At 42.6% G+C, this 23561-nt stretch overlaps 1 protein-coding gene across 5 annotated transcripts in view; it reads right to left on the reverse strand.

Annotated features, from left to right (window-relative positions):
- Window positions 1–23561, reverse strand: part of MKX (mohawk homeobox) — a 50104-nt gene that overhangs the window by 23993 nt on the left and 2550 nt on the right. For 3 of the 5 annotated variants that reach the window (XM_042043629.1, XM_042043633.1, XM_042043631.1), the window contains exons 3-6: window positions 22467–22626; window positions 14083–14236; window positions 12520–12855; window positions 6940–7023 (exon numbers count right to left, since the gene is read on the reverse strand). In XM_042043629.1, the coding sequence (XP_041899563.1) occupies window positions 6940–7023; window positions 12520–12855; window positions 14083–14236; window positions 22467–22626 (734 nt within the window). The remainder of the gene's footprint in view (window positions 1–6939; window positions 7024–12519; window positions 12856–14082; window positions 14237–22466; window positions 22627–23561) is intronic. The other 2 variants (XM_042043630.1, XM_042043632.1) reach the window with 1 other exon arrangement.

The raw sequence follows: 23561 nt of genomic DNA on the forward strand, positions 1-23561 counted from the left end.
TCTCCTCTCCTCTCCTCTCCTCTCCTCTCCTCTCCTCTCCTCTCCTCACAGTTACCCTGTATTTGTGAACTCAGGGCGTCTGATTTACCTAAACCCATATTCCAGCTGCAAAGATATGCAGGGGCCAAGAGAGCAAAATCCTTGGATGAAGCAGAGCTCGCGAAGGATGAAGGTGAGCCCTGTTACCGGATAACCCACCGCACGCATGTCCCTCACACCCTGAGGGGCAGGACAATTCCCTCTCTCCCTACTACTTCCTTCAGACACCTTGCTCCAACACTCCTCTCCCGCCCTTTGGCCAGCTCACCTAGACCTGGCTTTATGCCAAGACCTCCTGTTCCCAGCTGGGCCTGGAGGTGTTACGTGGTGGGACATGGGCTCCCCATGGCCAAGGGTGGGCAGGAGCCAGCGGCTCATGGGGAGTTTACTTCAGAAGACCCATCTCCCACACCACCTGTAAAAGGATTTTTGTCCTGTGGGGAATGTGGAGCCTCTGTCTGGAGGGTGTCCAGACAGGATGGAAAGATGACATGGCCATGAGGCAGGAGAGGGTTTTGGTCACATCAGGCTGGGTACTGCCACTGCTCTGGACAGGGAAGGGGTGTTTCTGAGCAGCCATAAAGCCCATAGGGAGATGACAGAGCTCCTCAAACCTCAGCAAATGCAGCAGTACCGCAGCACTGAACACAGCCTTTATTCTTCCTATTTTGTGCAAGGAATGAAGGATGAGGAGTACCCAAATATGACCAGTTACATTCTCTGAGGGTCACAGTCTTTGATGTGTGAGCAAAGATCCCACTGAAAGCAGCAGGAGTTCACAAAATGAAGTTTGGAAAGCCTTGCAAATACATGAACATTGTGTGTCAAATCATGTAGCATGATTTGGGGCCAAAACACTTAAAACCCAGACCACATCTTGGCAGATTGGATTTTTGCACTTCCAAGCACTTCCAAAGGGTTGGTTTTAAGACATATCTGAGTGTCTGTCCATCACTTATCAGGTGAAGGTAAAGGCACTTTGACTTGGGTATCAGATATAATTATTGGCCCCTTCTGAAATAAGAGGGAAAGAGAATCAGGGGTGTGAATCTTTGAGTTGAATGAGGTATAGAGGAATGAGAAATATTAATGACCTTTTCCCTATGTAGATTCACAGCAAAGGCAATAAACACAAATTAATGCTCATGTGCCCTTGTAGCAAGGAGGAATTATCACTCAGTCTCATTAGACAAGGAGTGAAAACAGCAGTAGAAAGGCTGTGACACAATATTAAAAGGAAAACAGGCTTATAAAGACACACGCTATTTTTATTCACTTAAAATGTTTAAACAAGCATTTCTTCATTTTGGCTTAGACAGCAAAAATAAGCCTTTGCATAAAACAAAGGATTACTGGGATCAATACCTGCAGGTCAGCCTTGTCTTCTCTGCTGACTTCTGTGAAAAGGATTTTCAGCTTTGCAGGGGCAATCTGGAGTAAGCAAGTCAGTGAGGTATGGGATTTGAAAGTAAGATATGTCACTGTTTGTAGACAACAGAGCTGGGAGCCTCTTTGCCTTTGCAAAGGTCACTGCCATGGTGAGCTACTGCACAGCTCTGAGCTGAAGGAGTAAGCACAGCAAAACAGCAAGAGAACACAATTGTATTCCACAGATATCACCATCGTAATAGAGCACTAAGGAAATATATGTGTGTCTCTGTGTATATACAGTTGAAAGACTGCATGTCTTACAAACACCACTACAATCTCAGGTGCTGGCCCTTCAAAAAGTGTCACTAAACATCCAGCACTACTGAGATTCAACAAGCAGGAAGCCCAGAACTATTGTAATTATGATATTGCAGACAGAGAAAGGCTCCAGGCTTCACCCAGCACCCCTGCTCCCGCAGCTGACGTAAGTTTCACAGGCTGCACTGGGCTCTCTCTGACAGTGCTGGCACAAACAGTGCTGCAGACACTCAGAGCTCTCTCTGACAAAGGAACAAAGACTGTTGTCTTCTGGAGGAAGCTCCTATTTGAAGATGACCCTGGGGAAATGAATTAGTGACACAGAAATCAACAAGTACACCAGCTAGACAGCATAAGAGGGAGAAAAGCAGGACAATGAATTTTAGTGTGTCTGTGTAATGGACAATCCACCACAGTACAAAGCTGCCATAAATAGTCAGGAGCAGACCATTTAATTTGCACACCAGTTCCAGAACCGGCTCCCTGAGCAGCTGCCAGTTCAGACCCCTTATGGTGCAGCCCGCAATGGGAATAGCCAGACCCTGCTCCTTGGGGTAGGAAGAGCAATTAGACAAACAGGGACCTGGGATGAAAGTCTCCCTGAAATCAATGGCTGAGACAAATTCTCCAGCACACCAAGACCTCATTAAAACTGTCCGCAGTGTCTAGCCCACAAAGTACACCTAGTGCAAGGAGAGCGATCCTGCTGGTGTTTTGCAACACATTACAAAATACCTTGGCTAGCAGAAAGAATTTGAGGCAATTTGCTCCTGAAGAGCCAGGTCGTGAGGAGCCTTCATTTTTCCAGCAAACTGGATTTAAGTTGACAAATAGTAACTGAGACAGAAAAAACCCCCTGACAAAGTTAGGGGAGATGGAGAAACCGACAACATTTAACTTGATCTTCAAGGGTGTAAATCTGTCAATACCCACAAATGACCACAAGGCCACATGCCAGTTTTCACTCTGAGATATCGTAACTACGACATTTGGCTGGTACCTCACATTGGAAAGAAAGTTTTTACATTTAGAAATGTAAAACATTGTAACATTTAAGGAATTTTGGCTACAGCCCACTAGCCAGCCTTCCCCCAGCCTCAGCTAAGGGATTATTTTGAATATTGCTTTGCTTTTCACGCATCTGTTGCCTAAATCAATGTGGAGGCATGAGGGAGGGACTGAAAATTGGCTCTTGAAATAGCGGTATATTTTAGTGTCATAACTGAGAGTCTTGGCAATCCCTTTTAACTTGAAATGTCAGTGCCATACCAAACGATCTGGTCATCATAACCTCAATTTCTGGCCATCAGTGAAAGAACAGAGATAGAGTCTCTGACATCAGGCTTCAAGGCCACTGTGAAAAATTAAGGAAAACAAATTTCATGGCTCACTGGAATTTTGCTTTACCTACTTTTGTGTGTTTCTTTTCAGCTGTTCCAGCTTCAGCTGTTTATCTGATCTCTTTCTGTTTGAATTCTTTTTACGCTTTTCCAGATTTTCTACAATGTAGTTTACCTCTCCAACTTTCTTCCCTGCTTTAAACTCCTGCTCCTTTCTTTTTTTTTTTTTTGTAGCTCACATAAAACTCACTCATACAAGCCTTTTGCATGTTTTGACTGTTAGGACATATTTCTCCTTTAGCAGATCTAAATTGGTGATTTGATGCCAATTTAATGCCATAAAGCATAAAAGACCTCAACAGGTCTTCAGTAATCACTGGTTACTTCCACATCTGCCTCTTTATCTCATACCCAAATTTTTAAGTCTGTAGTGAAGTGGATTTAATATTACTGAATCCAACTCTGCTTTTCTGGATAATTAGAAATTGAATTTTACAGATGAACATTAGACAAGGTTTTCCAGAACAGGTGTTTCTCCTTCAAGATGACAAAACTCTCATTCACAAAGAGTATCTGGAAGTTCCTGACATTTCCTGAATTGCAGGTGCAAACTCATCCACAGCCCAGCATTAGTCCATGCAGATATCCCTTCAGCTCACTTCTCAAATTGTGTAAAAACCCTCCCAAAAGCTTCTCTGTGAATACACATGGAAGATCAGAAGTCTGGTCTCACTAAAACTGCTTTCATCATTATGTTTCTGGTATTCACATTACAGACAAATGACCTAAAAAAATTTCAGTTAAACACACAAAGGAGTTTTGGGGTTTTTTTTCAAATTACAGAATTACTTTCAAAACCCACAAACCTGCAAAGGGAAATAGGATTTGCTGCATCAGATAAGATTACTAGTCTATCTGGTCAGCCACATTCAGTGTGTAGCTTTTTAGAAAAGAAAATTAAAATGGAAGGAAGAAATGGTGAATAAAACTAATTTTGCAGTTCAATACTGTATCAGTTTTTACAGTAGTTTAAGAAGAATAAAAAAAAAATCTCACCCAAAAGAAAGCAATCCGGTCTTCTTATTTCCCTAACTTTTTCTATTACAATCAAGAGATAAATTCTACCATTTGCACCAGCATGAATACAATTTCTTAACCTACTTGAGAATCATCAAACACTGCTTTGGTGCAAGACCCTGAAGACTTTCAAATGTTCATATCAAAATTTGCCATGGTAAGGAAAATGCATGTGCTTGTGCATATAAGCAAACACAGAAAGACCCAAACACTTTTCTTTATTTACTGCTGTATAACTGAACACAAACAAGCTGCTTTTCACTAGTTTCACCACAGGCATAAAATATTTCAAACTCCAGGACTACTGAGAAGCTCACAGTTTTTTTCACCAGTCATCATGCTCCAAATTTACAAGCCTAACTCAGATGGTTATTACTGGGATGTACCTGCTTAAATCCCTTCCACAGATGGGAGAGTGAACACTGTTCATGCCAAGTTTCAGTCTGGATTGAATTTTTACAGCTGGGTCATAAATTTGCAGATTAAAAGGGTTCTAATGGAAACACAGGTACAACCTTAACTACAGCAACATGAACAGCAGCAATGTAACACTGCACGAGGGACAGTCTGTGCTACAAGCAGAATCCATCAGGAGTTACCCAAAGTCGCATTATTTCTCCCCAGCAGTGGCGGAAGGAGGCTGGGACATGCGGAAAACCCGTGCCAGGTGTGAAGTTTCAATTCAGATGTTTTTCCAGAAAGAAGTGAAACTTTTATGGGCTTGCCATTCCTTTAAGTTTACTGCCCCAGCCAGAATGTGAAAAGTCCAGCTCTTTTTTTCCTCCTGCTACTACCCTGTCTCGCCTGTGCCTGCCTTGTCAGCACCCTGTCCTCTCCTGGTCACATTTCTTGCACTGCACACAGATTAATATGTTAGTAAGAATCACCAAAGGCAGTGGTTACTAGTGATGAAGATTATAGATTTTGTATGTAAAAGTGATCCACTGGGCAATAAAGAAGAAGTTTGTCCCTGTAATTTCTTTTTCTTCATGCAGGTACCATGGGCAGATGTCTTGGTGCAGGAGCAGAGTCAGCTGCAGTCGCACAAGAGCTCTGAGGAGCAGAACAGGCACATTTCAGCGTTGGAGCCAGCACAAGTCTTGCTCGCAACTCAGTGATCTGCCTCCAGCCATGGCTTTGTCTGCTCAAAAGTGCTTCCCCATCACTGATATATAAATTTAGGTGTGGACTTCAAAGCCACATCTAATGAGGTGACAGCCCACATCCCTGTCTTTGCAAACACTCTTGTGTTTTGTTCCTCTTTTTTGCTCTTCCATGTATAAAATCATCCCATATTTTTCAAGTTCATTGGCCCCTATCTCCTCTTTGGCACTAACAGCTGATACTCGCATTTTGCCACTGGGTTTCCTGGGTAGGGGACAGAGCAGATACATGCTCCTTTGTGCCTTCAGAAGCATGCTGGGGTACAGCTGCAGTGCCAAGGCCCCTCTGCATGCACACCAAGGCAGCGTGAGGCAGCCAGGCTACAGAGACATTCCACAGGATGCAAACCACTGCTCCTGCCTGGTGCTGCCCCACTCTGTCCCTGGCTCTTACACCAGCGCTGCAGCACCCAGGGCTTTCTGCTGCTCTGCTTGAGCTGGTACATTGCTGGTTACCTCATCTCATTATGTCCTCTGAGCCCCACTCTGCCCTCCTCTCTGAGCAGTGTTTCTTTTTGCAACACATGCAGTGCTTCTTTTTGCAGCAATGGCTGCAGCTGGCTGACGTTCAGGCGGAGGGACCCCTGAATCAGGGCAGAAGCCATGGCAAGGCAGCACGTGAGCCGGGTTTCTCCTGCAAGAGATGTGCACACAAATTTGGCTACTGGGGAAAATCCTGCTCAGGCAATGGAAGCGGAGAAGGAGTCCTCCATTTTACTTAATGAGTTTTCCCAAGCTGTAGTTTCACACTCCTTAAATATACTTAAATTAACTGCTAATTTTCTAACTAATTTCCCTATTATATTCATTACTAACCATGCAGTCTACAGCTAAAACTGGAAAACATTCTGATTTATGACTATGTGCTTTTCCATGCACATAATTTCCTGAAACATTCACATTTTGGCTGGCCCCAGGTTTTAAGACCAAGCATAATTCTGAAGACATTCAGAACAATGGGAAAATGGGGATAAATATTTTTTTCTCCTTGAAAACACCTTCACTAAATGAGTGAGGCCTAAGGCTTGTCAGGGAACAGCCCTTGCTGAGGCCTGGAGCATTGACTAAAGAGGAATATTAAAATATATAGTTGTTAGAGATTGGTGACAGCACCACACATTTTTCCTGCTGTGTCTGAGAGAGGTCTTGGGCAAGCACAGGGGTCTGATGCTTTTTTGGCCACTGCTGTGAATATTTACATCGGGAAAATTTTAATGGTATTGGAGAAACAAAGGCAGGCTTGCTGCATTGGCATGGGCAGTGACAACATGTGGCCATGGAAACATGGCTGGTGCCCTGATTTTTTTGGTGTCTCTGATTTTTCAGTCAGATGTTGTAATCTTTTCCATTTCAAATCATTCATGCAAGAACACCTCATTCTCTACAATGATAAAGCTATCAAGAGTCCTGACACGTGCTGCTCTGAAGCAAGCTGATTTGAAGAAAATCCTCTGCAGCCAAACACTGGCTCAAGATAGTTTTTACTGAAGCATATGGAAAATTTGCCATGACATCAACAGAAGCAAAACCAGAAGACATGCCCACAGTCTCTGCTCTGCGGGTTCTCCACAGCAATGATACCTGAATTATAGAACAGGCACAAATATGCTGCTATTTGAAGCACATCTTACCTGCATAGAGGCCAGTCTCTGGGATCTTCAGTATTTTGGGTTTAAAGGGGAAAAAAAGCCTTAAACATTCATAACCTTTTGCATCTGAAAACAAATAGATAAAACAAGGATGCATAGTTTGTGCATCCAGCACCTGTGAGAAAACAAATACTCTCTTTTCCCATAACACTAACCACTAAAAGAAGGGAGTGGAGAGAAGTGGCACAGGAAAGTTGACACTGCTGGGAGTGCTGCTTCCCCTCTCAGCAGGGCTCGCTCCAGGCAAAGCTCTTCCTAGCCGGCTGGCAGTCCCTGGGTGCCCAGGCTTTTGGGACAGTGCTCTACCCTCAGCTGTTGTTGTTCCCAGCCTACCCAGTGCTCTCTTCCTCCATTCCCCAACGTGAAAGAGGTTGGAACTTCTACCTTCCCACAAAAAAGATTCAGTTCAGATGAAGCACTGTTTTTCAGGGTCATGTGGAAATAATCCTGACCAATTCCCCTTGCAACTCAGATACTGAGAAACCAAGAAACTAAAGAGAATTAAAAAAATAGCTTATTTGATTTTTGGTGTTTGAACTGAAAGAAATGCAGAAAGTGAACCAAACTAGCAGGGAATGGGTAGGATCTTTAAAGTTCTCAGGTTTGGGCTATCACATCTGGTATATTAAACCTGACACTTCCTGTGTTGTAAAGACATTTCCTTTTATTCTTTCTTTAGAAAAAACAACAGAACAGTAAATTAAACATAATCTTCTCCTCAATTCTCAATTCCATGCTATTTTAGTGTTGACAAATCAGGTCATGTAATAATAAAATTCCTGCAGAAATACGATCTTAACTGTGTAACCTTCAAATTGCAGTTATGCTGCTGTGTGCATTTAACACTGTACTTGACATTCACCTTTTACATTTCACTTCTGGATGATATTAGGATCTGCAAAAAAGACCTCCTTCAGCTCTCCCAGGTTACCATTTATTTCAAAGTATCCCCAAGGTCTCCAGCACCGTTTAGATCAAACTTACAAAAGTCACTGCTGTGAGCAGTATTTGCGGGTCCCTTGAGTTGTTTCTGAAAACAGGTTCCATTGTGTTTGTATTACGCTCTCAAATTTTACGGCTTATTTTTAAATTACATGTTAATTTCTAAAAATGTTCAGTTGTGAGGAAAAGTTGGCAAGGACCACACAAAATCACAGCACTGTTCTGCAGCTCGTGTGTCTCTCAATAGTACTTATGTGCATGGCTACACCCTTACATTTAAGTGCTCTGTAGAAATGTGGGCCTGATCCTGCAGTATGCCAAAGGTCTCATCAGAGGTGCTCAGCATGCTGGAATAAACGACCCAGGATCATGCCTTATGAATCACCAACTTTGCAGGCTCCAAAGGAAAGAAAGAAAGGAAGGTGAGAGGAAAGAAGAAGTCAGTAGTAATGAAAACATCAGAAACAGAGCGCACTCCTGAGTATAAATGTCTAAAAATAGAGATCAAACATCTTCAAAAATCAGCCAGTCATTCAAGCATTTGTTTAAAACCACCCTCTCTTCCAGGCCTGCAAGTCTTTCGTTTCCTCACTGTTTTTATTTGTCCTGGCTTTTCTACTGTGCTAAATAACATATAAAGTGAAATTAATGAAAAATCTGCCTAGAGAAAAAGGACTCCCTGTCCTGCCATTTCGTCTCTTTTTCTCTTGTTTTAATTTTTGCTTTCCTTCACTAGACAACAGTATGCCAGAAAGCTGCTAATTTTTCATTTCCTTGTGCTACAATGATGCAGGACATTTTGTTTCTGCAGGTGACTGATGATAGGGTACTCAGGGAGCACTGCAGCGTGATTACAGAAAAGCCAGCGTTTCAGTGTTCTGTAAACCAAAGACTGACATTGCCTCTTTAGATTTATATTCAGCCTCACTACAAACATTATTAGATCTTTTCCTTGTAGATTTCTGGAGCGCCCGTTGCAGTCAAGACTGTTGTTTCTGCATGCATTTGTACAACAAATAAAGGTAGACAAGTCTGGTTTCAGTTATTCCTGTCACACAGAGAACCCGCTGTGAGTGACAGCATGGCAAGCAGTTAGTGAAAACTACTTCTCCGACACAGCTTTTTAACTAAACAAAAACACTGAACCAAGCCTTTCACTCATCAGTTTAAGATGCACATTTGACCAACTATATCTATTTATATTATACCTGCACCAGGATTAATCTGAACTGAAATTTTCTGCTTTAAGTGAATACACCTGTGTATATGTTATATACATAAGAGTATCAGCTTACGACAGAAAGACTTGCAGAAACCTGTGACACACCCAAGGGCAGCTGCACTCTTCCCTGGCTGCTCTGCTCTCCCTGCACTGTCTGCCCGCGCCGCCTCCCGCAGCAGCTCCCTGGCTGCCCAGGCCCGGGGGAATGGCAGCGAGGGCACCGCACCTGCGAGGGCTCCGACTCGGGGGTTTGCTGCCCCTCTCCAGCACTGAAACTCTTTCCCATGAGCTCACCATAATTGTGTGGAGGTAGAAAACGAGGCTGCTCTGCCGACAGTCAGTTATATAGCCTGTCCTTGATCTTTATGTGGGATTTCCCAGTTGCACGAAGCTGGAGTAGCATATGGTCCCGTGTTTATAAGCATGTTAATGACTGAAATGGGAAATTCTACAACCCGTTTTCCTTATAAACTTTAAACTGCAATTTCTTGTTTTTGTTATTGGACACTGCCCTCGTATGCTGTTAATTTGACGCAGGCTGTTGAGACACACATGGCCACACTGACCCCGGGTGCTGTGTGAACAAAGTAGCTCCAGACACACCGATGTACCTGAAATCAGGGTCCAGCCCATAATCAGAACCAGACAGGGTGAGTAAGCTTTCTACTTATGATCTGCCACGGAAAGTTACCCTTCCAGGGAAGCACAATAAAGAATTAGTTTAAACTCCAGTGACTGCCTGTCCTTAGAGGCACAACGACCTTGCCAAAAGTTTCTCAAAAATAAAACATCAATCAGTTTTCACTCTGTGCTTTTTGAAATACTGCTTAAAATGTCTTCATAAATGAAAACATCTAGTAGGGACTTGACAATCCTGCAACATCTCCTTTGTGTTAAAAATCAGCCGTTTTGCTCTACAAAAAATTGCCATGGCGAACTCCTTCTAAGAGGAGACATCTCACTTAAAAATACACTTGCTACTTTCAGGAGGGTAAGAGTGGTAAAGTCAGCCATACCCCATTATTTGCTTAATCAAAAGGTATTACAGCTATTTTTGAAAACACAGATACAGGTCTGGTTCACAACTGCACTGAGAACTGCCAACCCAGGTATTCAAATTACAAATAAAAAACATTTTAAGAAGTAAATCATCCTTATTTATCTCTCCCTAACATTCATGTCAATAATTTCATCTATTTGAAGATAAGTTTCATAAATGGACAATAACTTGAAAATATCTGCTTAGTTCATGAAAAGCTTAATTCCTGCACGTTATAAGATCATCAGAAAATCATTAATGGGAACTGTAATCTTGTAACTGAAAAAAAGCTCATTTTTACCTATATTTCCTGAATGTACGCACATATATAGCAATGATATAACAAAAAATATCACATATACACATGATCTTTTTTTCTTTCTATATACTACATCTCTAATTTCGAAGTGCAAAAAGAATAAAACTATAACCTAAGAGCTGCTGGTCTGTTCTCAACATTTGTGAAAATGTTAAGGAAGATATTTAGGAACTGACTTAAATACAGTCTCAAGAGGAGTTCCAGGAATGTCACGAACTTAAGGACAAATATACTAGGTTTTTAGTCATTCCAGCACAGCTGGTGAATTTACACAGTTACAATGGGCCTCTCTCAGCCTTCACATTAATGACCATATTTTTCAGTGCAGCTTGAAACTTGTCAAGAAGAACTTAATCCAGTAGCAAATTTATTATAAATTTTAAAAAGTCATTTTGTCCATTTCTAGGTTATGGTATAAAGTACAGAAAAACAGAAGTTTACATATCTGAGCTGCTGCATCTGTTCTTGAGTAACTTCTCACTTAAAAATAAAAATTGGCAGACAATATGCTTGTAATGAAGACCAAATGCATTTGGTATGTTGAGAAAAACGAAATTAAATGAACGGAGAAAGTTAATTTTGAAATTTATGAATTGTGCATGCACTATTCTTCCTCCCCACGAGACCCCATTTCTCTACAGGGCCCCCACTATCTCCTTGGTCATTTCCAACAACCTGTGCACACAAACATCCTCCTAATCCCCACCACAGAACTCAGCCTTGTGGCCTCTCCACATGGACAAAAAAACCCCACAGGAAATGTGCCAGAAAAGAGAGAGCAAAGGCTGAAAACTTGAGAGGTTGCAAAGGCACCCGAACCTGCCTGCCAGGGAAGCCAAGGGGAGCCAAGTACAAAATCTAAATCTGTGTTAACTTTATGGAAAAATCCTCCAGTACTTTTCAGCAATATCCATCCCTAAGTGATGCTCACCTCAGGGGGGTCCCTGGCAGAATAACCTGACAAGAAAGGCCCAGAACAACACACGGGTTGCTGCACTGGGTGGAAACCCTGAGACACTGGTGGAGACCTTCAGAGACTGGGGTGCAAAACTTCATTTTTTTCAATTTTTTTTTTTTTGCCTTATGTCCCAAAGAAATACAGAAGAAGCTTCACAAGAGGAGCCTTCCAGCATTCCCTGCCCCACAGGGACTTGAGCAAGTCCTGATCTTGCCCTGATTTACAGCAATTTACTGGCATAAACCAGGCAGTCCCATGTGCCTTGCTCTGACTGGTAACACAGTGGATGATATTACATCATGTTTTTATGTTTTTATTGATAAGATTAAAATAATAAACTATGTGTAACCCTTCAAAAACCAGTAAGACAAGGTATTTAATGGCCAAGTCTGTGTCCCCTTAGCTCAGTGCACTGTATCTGGAGAGTGATGCAGAAATTAGTCTACAGCAATGCCTATATTCCTAAGAGATGCATGAGCACCAAAGGGTCACATACTGGACAAGGCACTCTGAGGACAGAAAAGGTGCAGTACAACAGGGCAAGGTGTTCACATGCACTCCATTGAAGAGCATATAACTCATGTAAGTGCCACAAACAGCCACCTTGAAATTTCAAAGCCCTCCTCTTCCTCCCAGCTGGGGCCATGAAGAACTTCAGTCCTTCTCTTCTAGTCCCCACATATTTTAATAGAATGCTGAAGAGTTTTCTCCTTCCTTAGGCTCGTCTTAGTGCTGGCAAAAGGTGCCCTGTAAATGTCATTTCAAAAACTATCCCCATTGCTCCATTTGAAAAGCAAACCAGCTTCATTAGTGGTCAGTAACAGCACTCAACTGTTATACTGCAGGTAGAACTTCTCCAGAGAATGAAAGGGCGGACAGGATTTATCCACTGATATGAGAGGACGTATAGGAATCATCTACTCTCATGCAAGAAGACAGACAGGAATTATCCACTGTCATATAAGAGAATGGACAGAAGTTACCCAGTCTCATAAAAGGCACAATCAGGTGACACTTATTCCAGGAGACACTGTCTACTGAAGTTCTCTGTAATAGAAATCAAGCAGAAAAATATCCCTTACCTGTCCGATAGACAAAATTGCCTTCTGTCTCTGATGATGATGGAGACACCAGTTCTTCCTCAAATTCATTGGAACTAAATGAACCGGAATGATTCCTTTGCCTTGTTTTTTCCATCATAGCTGCATTAGTAGCCATGACATGTCTCAGTGAGTCATTTAGGTAACGATTCAGTAAGCTGCTTTTGTATTTGGGGGGTGACACATAATCCTCATTGGCACTTGTTTCTGGTCTCACTCCTGTTTTTATTACTGAACTTTCAGTTTTAATCACAGTGTGATGAACTGGTTTGTTATATCCCCCTTCATTCATAAGGTTTCTTGGAGGATTTTCTCCATCTGAAAACAAAAGAACAAAGATACAGTAATACACTGAGTACCTAATATTTAACATGAGGCTTTCTTTACGTATTTTGAATTGTGATAAATATAACTAAAACTAGACAGTAACTTCAGCATTAGACAGCGATTTTCATTTTCTTCTGTTCACACATTGCTCATAGTAGTTCCCATGGCTCTCAGATGTTACAGCTATTCTAAATTAATTAGCTGTAGAAAGCAGTCTTTGAGTCTAATTTGTTCATGAGTAATACAAGGCGGGTAGAAAAAATCTGAAAAGTGCCCTAACTCAACTAAGCATTTAAAAAGCTGTGTGAATAAGCTGAATTCTTACTATCATATCTTGTAATCTGGTTCGCCTGAATACCACAGCATATTTAGGTGCATCGTCTTAAACTGTACTCTTTAAATTGTTCTGCAAGCAATCTTTTCAAGGGAAGTGAGTAGAAATGTGAATATATTCTCACATTTTTCAAGAAATGTGAGTACAGACTGAAATTGGAACAAAGATATTTGAAACTGAGTGCAAATTGAGACATACTCTTCTAAAAATTCACATACAGATTTCTGACAATGTTCTGTAGGATTTGTTCTTGTCATTGTATCTCCATGTCACAACTGTCTAAAAAAAGTACCCACAGACATAATTAATACAAGAGCTCTATTAAAAATACAGGGTACTTTAAAAAAAAATCCTGCATTTGTTAATTTGAGTAAGAAAGAGAATTCCAGTGCACCCTTTATGGAAAACAGTTGCTAGCAAAATACATTAAATAAATAACAGTAATATTCTGTTTACCATCTAATAAGCCCTGCTGAAGTTAATCAGATTGTCCTGTTAAAGATGTATATTGCTATAACCCTTCCATCAAGGAAAGTAACAGTCAAGTGATTTCTCATTTCTTTATACCAACAAATGTAATCAGTCTTTTTCCTTTGATACAGATTAAAGGAACAGGCTTGTAGAATGTAATGAACTAACAATTTCTAGCAAAAATGAAATATAGCAACATGCAGCCAGATTGTCACCTTGAACAACTTACACAATCCTGCTTTGCAAGGCTGCATAGTAGTTGGGAGCCAATATAGGCACCTAATTCACAAAAGAAATAAAGGCAGATCCACTGAGGGTATTTTGTGATTAAAAATTAGAGCTAACTCAGGGTATCTAATACTTTCTAAATATATTTTAATCAGTTCAAAATCGATAAAAGAGCATCAACAAACCTTCAGAGCATGAGTCATCGCTGCTCACGCTGAGTCGCTCAGCATTTCCCTGAACATATTTGTTGTACAGTTTTATTCGTAAAGCCCAGCTAAGATCTGGTTGCCTGACAGTGTTCTTCAGGCGACGTCTTGCATTGGCAAACCAGTTTGATACCTGCATACAAATGAGTGTATTAGTTTCCCTTGAAAATGACACAAATAAAAAAATCCATAGAGCTCTCAAGAGTTTTATGTATGATTCAAGGATACAGCAAATGAGAAATATGAACAGAAGTCCAAGAAATTACCACTGAGCAGAGCAGGAACCTCATACAAGAAGGCAAGCTCAGGCATCCCACCCTTCCCAAGTGTTAGCAAAACCACATTATCACAAGATTTCAATTAAGATGTCCCAAATACTGGTTCTGTATTCTTCTTCTTTTTTTTTTTTAAAGATAAAGCCCTGAACTTTCAATATGAACCTTCAATATATCACCAACTTTCTAAATTAAAACTATTATCTAATATTCAGGAGTTTCCTTGGATATTTATATAGGCTACAATAAGGCTGTGGAAGAGAAAAAGACATTCTGAATCTGTATATTAAAAAGCCCGAATTTTCCCTTGTACTTTAACAGAACTCTGACAAGCCATGGGCATCAGGAAAGTCTTACAGAGTACAACATACTTTGACTCACTGCAGATATCAACCCCTTGGTCTACAGAGCAGCAGATTTTACAAACTCTTTTTGTTGTGGACACCCTAAAAACCAGTGAAGATGCAGACTCCTCTCAAGGTGACTATTAAACAATAGTCTGGTTTGTCTTCCTTCCCAGCTGCAGAGCATTTTCTAGAGTTTGACATAGCAAAATGGATACATGTTAGTACCCCTCTAGCATACAGGCTCATCACAAAGTCAGGCTCAAACACAAGTATTTCACAGTGCTTTAGGCACTGAATGAGCAAAAGGGCACACTCTACCCTTCTGTGCCAGCAGTGCTAATTAAATCACTAAATGGGATGCATGTTCTTGCAGTGACTTTGCATGAAAGCACACCTAAGAAAATGATGGCCTTGATTCTACTTCAACTCAAAAAGATAGAAAATAGAAAATATTGACAACTGTATCTTTACTATGAGCAAGAACAGAGGCAAGCAACCTACATTCTAACAATGTTTGCTTAATGATAAATAAGGTGTTAAAAGTGCTATTTACCCCCTTGCAGGAATAAGTGCATTTTGACATGACCTCTGCAAGAAGGGGACAGAGTAGCACCACTTGCAAAGGAGAATGTAAAGGATGTTAGCAGCCTACAGCCCTGCTCACATCTTTGTGTTGTGAACATGCACACAGAGGAAGCCAGACTAGGATCATCATATTCTGACCTGGGAATGATCATACCATTTAATTTACATCAACCTGCAAAGCAAGTTCATACACGTTTTATCAATACATGCTACCTCACCTAGAAGAGAGCCAGACTATAGACCTTAGTGTCGGATTTTGGCCCTAGTTTTGTCATCTGTCTATTGTAGCTAAGGTTACTGTATAAATCACACAGAAGTATGTCTAATTATTCTGGATCAATAATCTCTTCTAAAGTGATTATGAGAAAAATAAACACTATCTGCCTAAAAAAAAAGCAAAGCTTCAGTTCAGAATCCCAGCTAAAACTTAGCAGTGGTGCCTTATGCCTGTCACTTTGATTTTACTTAAAATCACATTTACATGAAACAGGGTTCCACTGAAAATACAGTGAGCCCTGGATCAGTGCTCAGATGCCAAACACGTAACTTTATAAGCCTTGTAGTTTACTACAACAGGTTAGAAAACCAAAAATGTAGCTGGCAGAGTAAGTAATTTTCATTCTTTTCTGAGGCTACTTGCTTATAATCATCATATTGACACAGAAATTTTTACAGTATATGAGATTGGGTGGGCTGGAATCCATGCACTTTCTAATGCTGTTAACAAACTCACTCCAGACTGCTCATCTGAAGCAGCAGTCACCTGCTGCATGACAGTGTAATTCTGAAATCAAGTGTTTAACAGCAGAGATGGATCAATCCAGGGTCCCAGTGAACAGGATTGCAGTTACTGCAGCATTTTACCAAACTGACAGCTTTCCAACCTCTCACAAGAAAGATTTCATTATGCTTCATTTTATTACATACTGAAATTTTTCATCAGTGAAATGCCACTTACAGAAAAGAAAGATAGGGTAGTATTAGTGTGATTCATACACAAAAGCAATTAAATTTAGCAGGAGTGATTTCTGCATGGTACTCTTGGTTTATTTTGAGCTCATTCTTCCCATGCCATTGCTTTGCTTTCTGCATATCAATATGAAAATATGAGTCATATTTTAAGTCTTCTGCTATGAGAGAAGGGAATAGTAGTATTTGATTGTTATTTCATAATGAGATAAATATATTGCACCTTGTTCTCCTGCTCTTTATAGAGCAGATGATTTTAAGTGCCATCACACAGCATGTACAAGACAATCAGGGGATCAGGCCCAGGCAGCAAGGATGTGTGAAAGACAGGTCCTGCTTGACCAACTTGATCTTCATCTATGACAGTGTGACTCACTTAGTAGATGAGGGAAAAGGCTGTAGATGGCGTCTACCTGGACATCAGTAAAACCTTTGACACCATTTCCCACAGCATCTCCTGGAGAAACTGGCTGCTCGTGGCTTGGATGAGTGTGCTCTTTGCTGGGTAAAAACCAGTTTGGGTGGCTGGGCCAAGAGAGTGTTGGTGAATGGAATTACATCCAGCTGGTCACCGGTCACTAGTGGTGTCCCCCAGGGCTTGGTACTGGGGCCAGTCCTGTTTAATATCTTTATCATTAATCTGGAGGGGATTAAGGGCACCCTCAGTCAGTTTGCAGAGACACCAAGTTGGGTGGGAGGGTTGATCTGCTGGAGGGAAGGAAGGCTCCATGAGGGATCTGGACAGGCTGAATCCATGGGCCAAGGCCAGTGGTATGAGGCTCAACAAGGCCAAGAGCCTGCCCCTGGGTCACAACAATTCCTGCAATGCTACAGGCTGGGGGAAGAGTGGCTGGAAAGATGCCTGGTGGAAAAGGACCCGAGGGTACTGGTTGACATCAGCTGAACGTGAGCCACATGTGCCCAGGTGGCCAAGAAGGCCAATGGCATCCTGGCCTGGATCAGCAAGTGTGATGTCAGAGACTGAAATCCTTTGGCATATGGTCTCGTTTGCACCTTAATTCAGGCAGAGGAATTTCTAATAATTTTAAGAACTGGACCGTAACATGTGGCCAGCAGGAGCAGGGCAGTGATTGTACCTTTGCACTTACTCAGCACTGGTGAGGTCACAACTCGAATGCTGTGTTCTGGGCCCCTCAATTCAGGAAGGACACTGAGATGCTGGATAGAGTCCAGAGAAGGGCAGCAAAGCTGGTGAAGGGTCTGGAGCACAAGTCTGATGAGGAGCAGCTGCGGGAGCTGAGGGGGTTTAGCCTGGAGTAAAGGAGGCTCAGGGAAGACCTTACTGCTCTCTACAACTACCTGAAAGGAGGCTGTAGCCAGATGGGGTCAGTCTGTTCTCCCAAGTGACAAGTGACAGGACAAGAGGAAATGGCCTCAGGTTGAATCAGGGGAGGTTTAGATTAGATATTAGGAAAAATTTCTTTACAGAAAGGATTGCCAGGCATTGGAACAAGCTGCCCAGTGAAAGTCACCATGGTTGACTCACTGTCCGTGGAGGTATTTAAAGAAATGTAGACGTGGTGCTCAGGAACATGGTTTAGCAGTGGACTTGGCAGTGCTGGGTTAATGGCTGGACTTGATGATTATAAAGGTCTTTTCCAACCTGAACGACTCTATGATTTTGAAAGAACCTCAAGTCAGCTATACTAAAGCACAAAGCAGCAAATTCACTCTAGAAACTCTGATCTCAAATGCAATTACAACAAGGCTCACTAAAGCCTTGGATGAAAGGAAAGTTAGTCCAATCCATTTAAGAGATTTTTAGGCTTAATCTATGATGTGGTAATCTCTAGGTGCTTTCCTGCTCTTGGGCACTGGTGCATGTTGCTGGAAAATCCTGATTTCTAAGACATCATGAGATTCAACACCTCTCTCACTCCTCAGTCTTGGACAACCTCCAGGTGTGTGGACTGGAACAGGCTGCACGGCCACAGGCTGCACCAGTCAGCACGCTCACCCTGACCTCCAGCCACCACCTGTCTCCTTCAAAGACAACAACAGTTTTACCACCCATTTCAACCAGCCCCAAATGTTACATTGTCTATCCATGTGGTCTTTAAAAACCTGCCTACTGCTGTAGGTCCCACTCACAAAGAGTGCCAGTTTGCACCACTTACCTAAACCATTACAAAAAGAAACAACCAAAGCTGCCAAAAACATCCAACCTTTCCCACAGTCCCAAGCTGAGCTACTCTGATCTCCAAAAATAATTTAAAAAAAACCCAATAAATAATTTAGATAAAAGCCAGTGGGAAAATCTTTGTCACATAAACCTCCCAAGATCTAAGAATCTTGAAAAAACACATGATGAAACTCACTATTCTTGTAAAGTAACAATCCTGTAGTTCTTTGAGAAGTAAAAAGACAAAACCCAAGGGGAACGATAATAGATGTGCTTTCCAGCATTCATTTTTTTACAGCAGTTCAGTCGTTCCCTAAGAGCATCAGGTACTTATATCAACATCATGAAAATATTGACCCTCTGGCTTTACTTCTGAAGACACATCTTCAATTTTATTGTAATTTGTTCTGCATCAGTGGTTAAGAGTGGCCAAACTTTCAGAAAGGGAACAGACATCAAGCGATTCTCCTCCTCCAGTAATCCAGATATGCCTTTATAAATCTGAATACTATTAAATCCATAGCAGCACATGACTGATATATTAATTCTTGTATTGAAAAAACCTTCTTTTCAACAATATACCCATTCATATTTCTTTCTGGAAGGAATATACAGCCATTTTTCTTTTTTATTTCACAAGAACATCTAAACAAAAATTTAAAATAAAATAAATCAAGCACTGTGGTAATAATACAAATGAAAATGTAGCATATTAATAGGACAAATTATTGGATTCTAAATTGAAATCTAATTGGAGTAAAATATAAAATGCCTTTTCAAACTATATTGCTTTTTTGGTTTCCTGCTTTGGCAGTTGTGGAAGTAGAAAACTTTGGACTGTTGGACTGAAATCTGCAATAACATTTGCCTTGAGGACTCCCAAAGACCTTGTTGGCCTGCATTGGAGTAAGTCAGCCCAGAATTTGCCCCAGGTTTTGCTCCTACTACGGCCTGCATTGGAGTAAGTCAGCCCAGAATTTGCCCCAGGTTTTGCTCCTACTACTCAAAAAACAAGATGATTTATGATTCCTGCAAAATCCTTGGAAGAGTCTTGACTTTTCTTTGACTGAGCACTGCAGTTGGACATGCATCTGGAACAGTCCCCTTGCTGTCCCACTGCACCGAAGAACAGGGGGGTAGGCTGAAGTATTACTGAAGTAGAACAAATTAATTTAAAATCAGTCAACTGGGTGATAGCAAAACTAACAAAAATAAAGTTGTGGAAGATTTGACATGCAGATACTAATAACAACAATTATTAGTATCTGCATGTTATTAGTTTGTCCCAATAACAAAAGTAAAAAACAGAGCTGGATGTTCACCTCTTTGTCTCACAGAAGAATTGGCTTTATCTACACCATGGTCCCGAAAAAGCTCCTTTGGATAGATGGTACATATTGGAATAAGGTTCATTAGATGAAAGAAAGGCATAGGCAGAAGAGTTACATCTGTATTATCAATATTACTGTGACCAACATCATCTTCCTGGCAGCTGCTGAAGACCTTTGCCAAGGTCATCAGTCAGGTGAAAAACAAAAAAACCCCCAACCATTCATTCCCTAAATGGCATTTTGTCAGAAACTCAAACGGATATTCAACAGTATCTTTTGCCTTTCCTAGGGCTTGTGACGACAAGGTGTCAGCACATGAGGGATGCTGGGAAGAGGTAGCAGCTGTCAGCAGACAACAGCCTCCACAGGAGTGGAAATCTGTGGGAGCAAACACCACGGGACAGCACTGAGAAATGTAAAAAGTGTGGTAAATATGAGACAGGTCAGCAAACGTGAAGGCATTTAACCCAGAAGAAACATCATACACTGGTTCCTGGTTCTCCAACAATGTCTAACAATATTACTAGATTAGAAAAACAATTTATAGGCAACCCTGGTTGATGCTTTTGCTAAGTGCCCCTCCTGGGACAGAAGTAAAGCTTTTCAACAGACACCAAAGCCCAGTCCCAAACCTGCTCTTGGTTATACCGCTTGTCTGAAAGAGCACAGCCTTCAGGAAAGCTATGTCAGATGTACCCAGCGTGACTGAGATCACACCCTGGCATGCTCTCTCTCACTCTTAGAGAACAAAAATTTTGAACTGGATTACAATCTTGTTCTTTTTTGAGCATCCAAAAAGTAGGTGTGGGGTGTGTGTTGTTTAGCTCTTTGAGACTCAGGAATTAGTGCTGGTGCCAGAGATATGTATTTACATCTCCTACAGATGCTATCGTATTCCTGGATTAAAAGAGCATTGCACACAAATGATGGAAAAAACAACTGGGATTTCTCTTTGATGTTGTGCTTCTGTAAATGAAGATAGATGTGCCTGTTTGCACAGTTCTTTCAAATATTACAGTTCATAGAAACAGAACTGGTCAAATTCAGGTTCAGTGTAAACCCACTAGAGTCACAGGGGTCTAACAGAGCTAAAGGCAGCCCTTCCTGATTCTTCTTAATTTTATTCTACACCTTACATAGATCATAAAACTCTGTGGAGTAGTGGCCATGGCTCACTTGATGCTTTTATAAAGGCTAATACATCTTATTCCTATCAGGATTTATCAAAGCTGCCACAAGAGAAATTCTGCAAAAACCCACCAGATTTTTTCCCTTCTCTGTTCATTCTAATGCATTTTTAAAAGAATAGCAGAACTCCTCAAGATGTTGTTAATGTGAAAGTGTCCCAACACACATTCTGGATATATATTTTAAATCTCATGTAAAAATACAGGGATATTCTAAGAGCCATAGTCCAATAAAGTACTCCTACTGAATTGTGCCATTGACGGGACAGTGTTTATTTAATCATAGTTAAACCTTTCTAGTATATTTTTTAAAGCAAGAGAAGTTTTTTTAACTATATCTTCCAGTTATAACTGGCATTTTCTGAGACATTAATATTATTTTTGTCAAAGCTATAGTGTTTTTCCTAGTGCAATATGTTCATAGTGAGGTACTGAAGTGTAAAAATTTCCCATTTTGCCATTACTAGAATTGAAGTTCATAGCACAGGTTTTTTTGAAGGAGCACTCAAAATAATAAAGTTGAATTACCACCTGCTTTTTTCTAATACTTTAGTTTACTTTGATCTCTTTGTGTCCTTTGCAAAGTGACACATAATGTGTTAGGCAGAGTGATGAGGACCCAACCTGCAAACACATGGGTTTCATTTTACACACCTACCAGTAGCTTGCAGTAAGGAAATTAGATTATTCACAATGCATAAATCTTTGCAGCATCCAGACCTGAGATAGCATCACTCGGCAACTGATAGCATTGAACCACATATTTCAGTAGAGTGCCAGATGGCAAAGAGAACAAAGAAGTGAGATTTATAAACATTTGCAGCAAACTTTATGCCTCTTATGGCAAGACAATTGCCAGTCACTTCAGGGGAGTATTACCTGAGAGCAAAACAATTACTCCCCATGTCTAATTACATTACAATAATTCCTGCAAGACTGTGAAGCACATCCACCGTGAGCTGAGCCACTGCACACAGTGTGTATGGTAATGCTGATATCTGTGCAACAGGTGATGACAATTACTATCAGAACAGTAGAACAGTTTCCATCCTAGCCCCTTTTCGAAAGGAAAGAGTAGCTCCCTGCAATTTCCTCAACAATTCCTATTCTGTGCTGAAATCTCCTATGACTGACTTTTTTTACTTGAGAATTTTTAAAGACTAAGCAAAAATGCTTTCATTGTATTTATTAATGAGATGAAAGGATGAGAGCATCTATTCCTAAGAGGGCAAGCACACACTTTTTGCTGATTGTCTGTAGCGCTTCTCCACCCACAATAGCTCAGATGCAGTAATTCTTGCTTGAGGGAGACAGTCCTGCTGGGGTGGGGGAGCCCAGGGGAGAGTGGAAGAAGGATGTGCACAGGACCCTTCGTCTGGCTGGCTGCACGGATGCTCCCCAACACCCAGCACTGTCCCTTGCTCAGCTCACAGAGGAGCTTTGGCGGATGTTGTCCCCATCCCTCCCGTCCATGAAACGTCTCAGAGCGGCGTTTGGAGGTGCGGGTAAGGGGTTCCCCTCCTTACCTGCACCAGGGTCATCTGGGAGCCGAGGGCCAGCAGAATCTTCTCGGTCTTGGTGGGGTATGGGTTGTCGCGGTGCTTGTAGAGCCACTGCTTGAGCGGCCGCGCCATGTCCTGCAGCGCCTGTCGCTTGTGCCGCACCTTCCCGCCGCTCTGCCGCGCCCTGCCGCGGAGAAGGGGCGCTGAGGACCGGAGCGGCGGGACACCCGCCTGCTCCCCGCGCCCGGCCCCGGGCCCTGCCCGCTCCCCCCGCCTGGCCCCGGGCTCCCCTGCGCGGGTGCGGTAGATGCGCCCTGTTCGAGGGGGGACCCAGCTCGGGGGTGCCGCAGCTCCGGGGTGCGCCCTGCCTGGAGGAGCCGAGCCCCGTCCTCGCGGGGGACGTTCAGGGACTTTCCACAGCCGCAACCCTCGGCGCAGACGACTGCTCAAGAGAAGGTGATGCCACCAGCTCCCCGAACTCCCCGTGGAGGGTCTGGGCGAGCGGACCCAGAGCTGGTGAATGGCCGCGATAATGCTGCGGACCCGCGCGGCGGCCCCACGAGTCTTTCAGCGGGGCCAGGGCTTCGCCGGTGCGAGTGTCCCGATGTTTTCGGTGCTCGGCACCTGACAGGCGTGTGGCCAGTCTGTTTACAGAGGAGCTTTCCAGCGCGGCCAGGCCGCACCTCGCTCGGCCGGCCCCGCATCCCGCAGCAGTGGTGCGCGCTGCCCCGGGGCCAGCCCAGCCTGATTCCCCATCCAGGATTTATTTCCCGTCGATACTCAAGAGATACCCGCGTCACCTAGCAGCTCCTGGACCATTTCGCTCCTCGGAGCCGGTGGCGAGCGGTGCTCCTGGAGGAGCCGGCGTGCCGCTCCCAACGCCGCCAGCAGCGATGCGAGGCAGCGCGCAAAGCCCCGCGCCTGCCGAGGGAAACCCGGGTCACGTTAAGAAAAAAAAAGGTGTCCCTTTGTAAATAAAGGCCTACAATAAAAAGTGAGTGAACAAAATCGGGGGAATCCTAAGAAAAGGCCGGCGGCGGGCTGGGGCCGGCGGCGGCGCTGCGCGGAGGAGGCTGCGGGCGGCGCTGGGTGCCGGTGGCGGCGGCAGGGGGCGCCCCG

This window comes from Corvus kubaryi, unplaced genomic scaffold (genome assembly GCF_017639235.1).
Source record: "Corvus kubaryi isolate FWS band 111438036 unplaced genomic scaffold, C.kubaryi_AGA036_p1.0 37398, whole genome shotgun sequence".
NCBI lineage: Eukaryota > Metazoa > Chordata > Aves > Passeriformes > Corvidae > Corvus > Corvus kubaryi.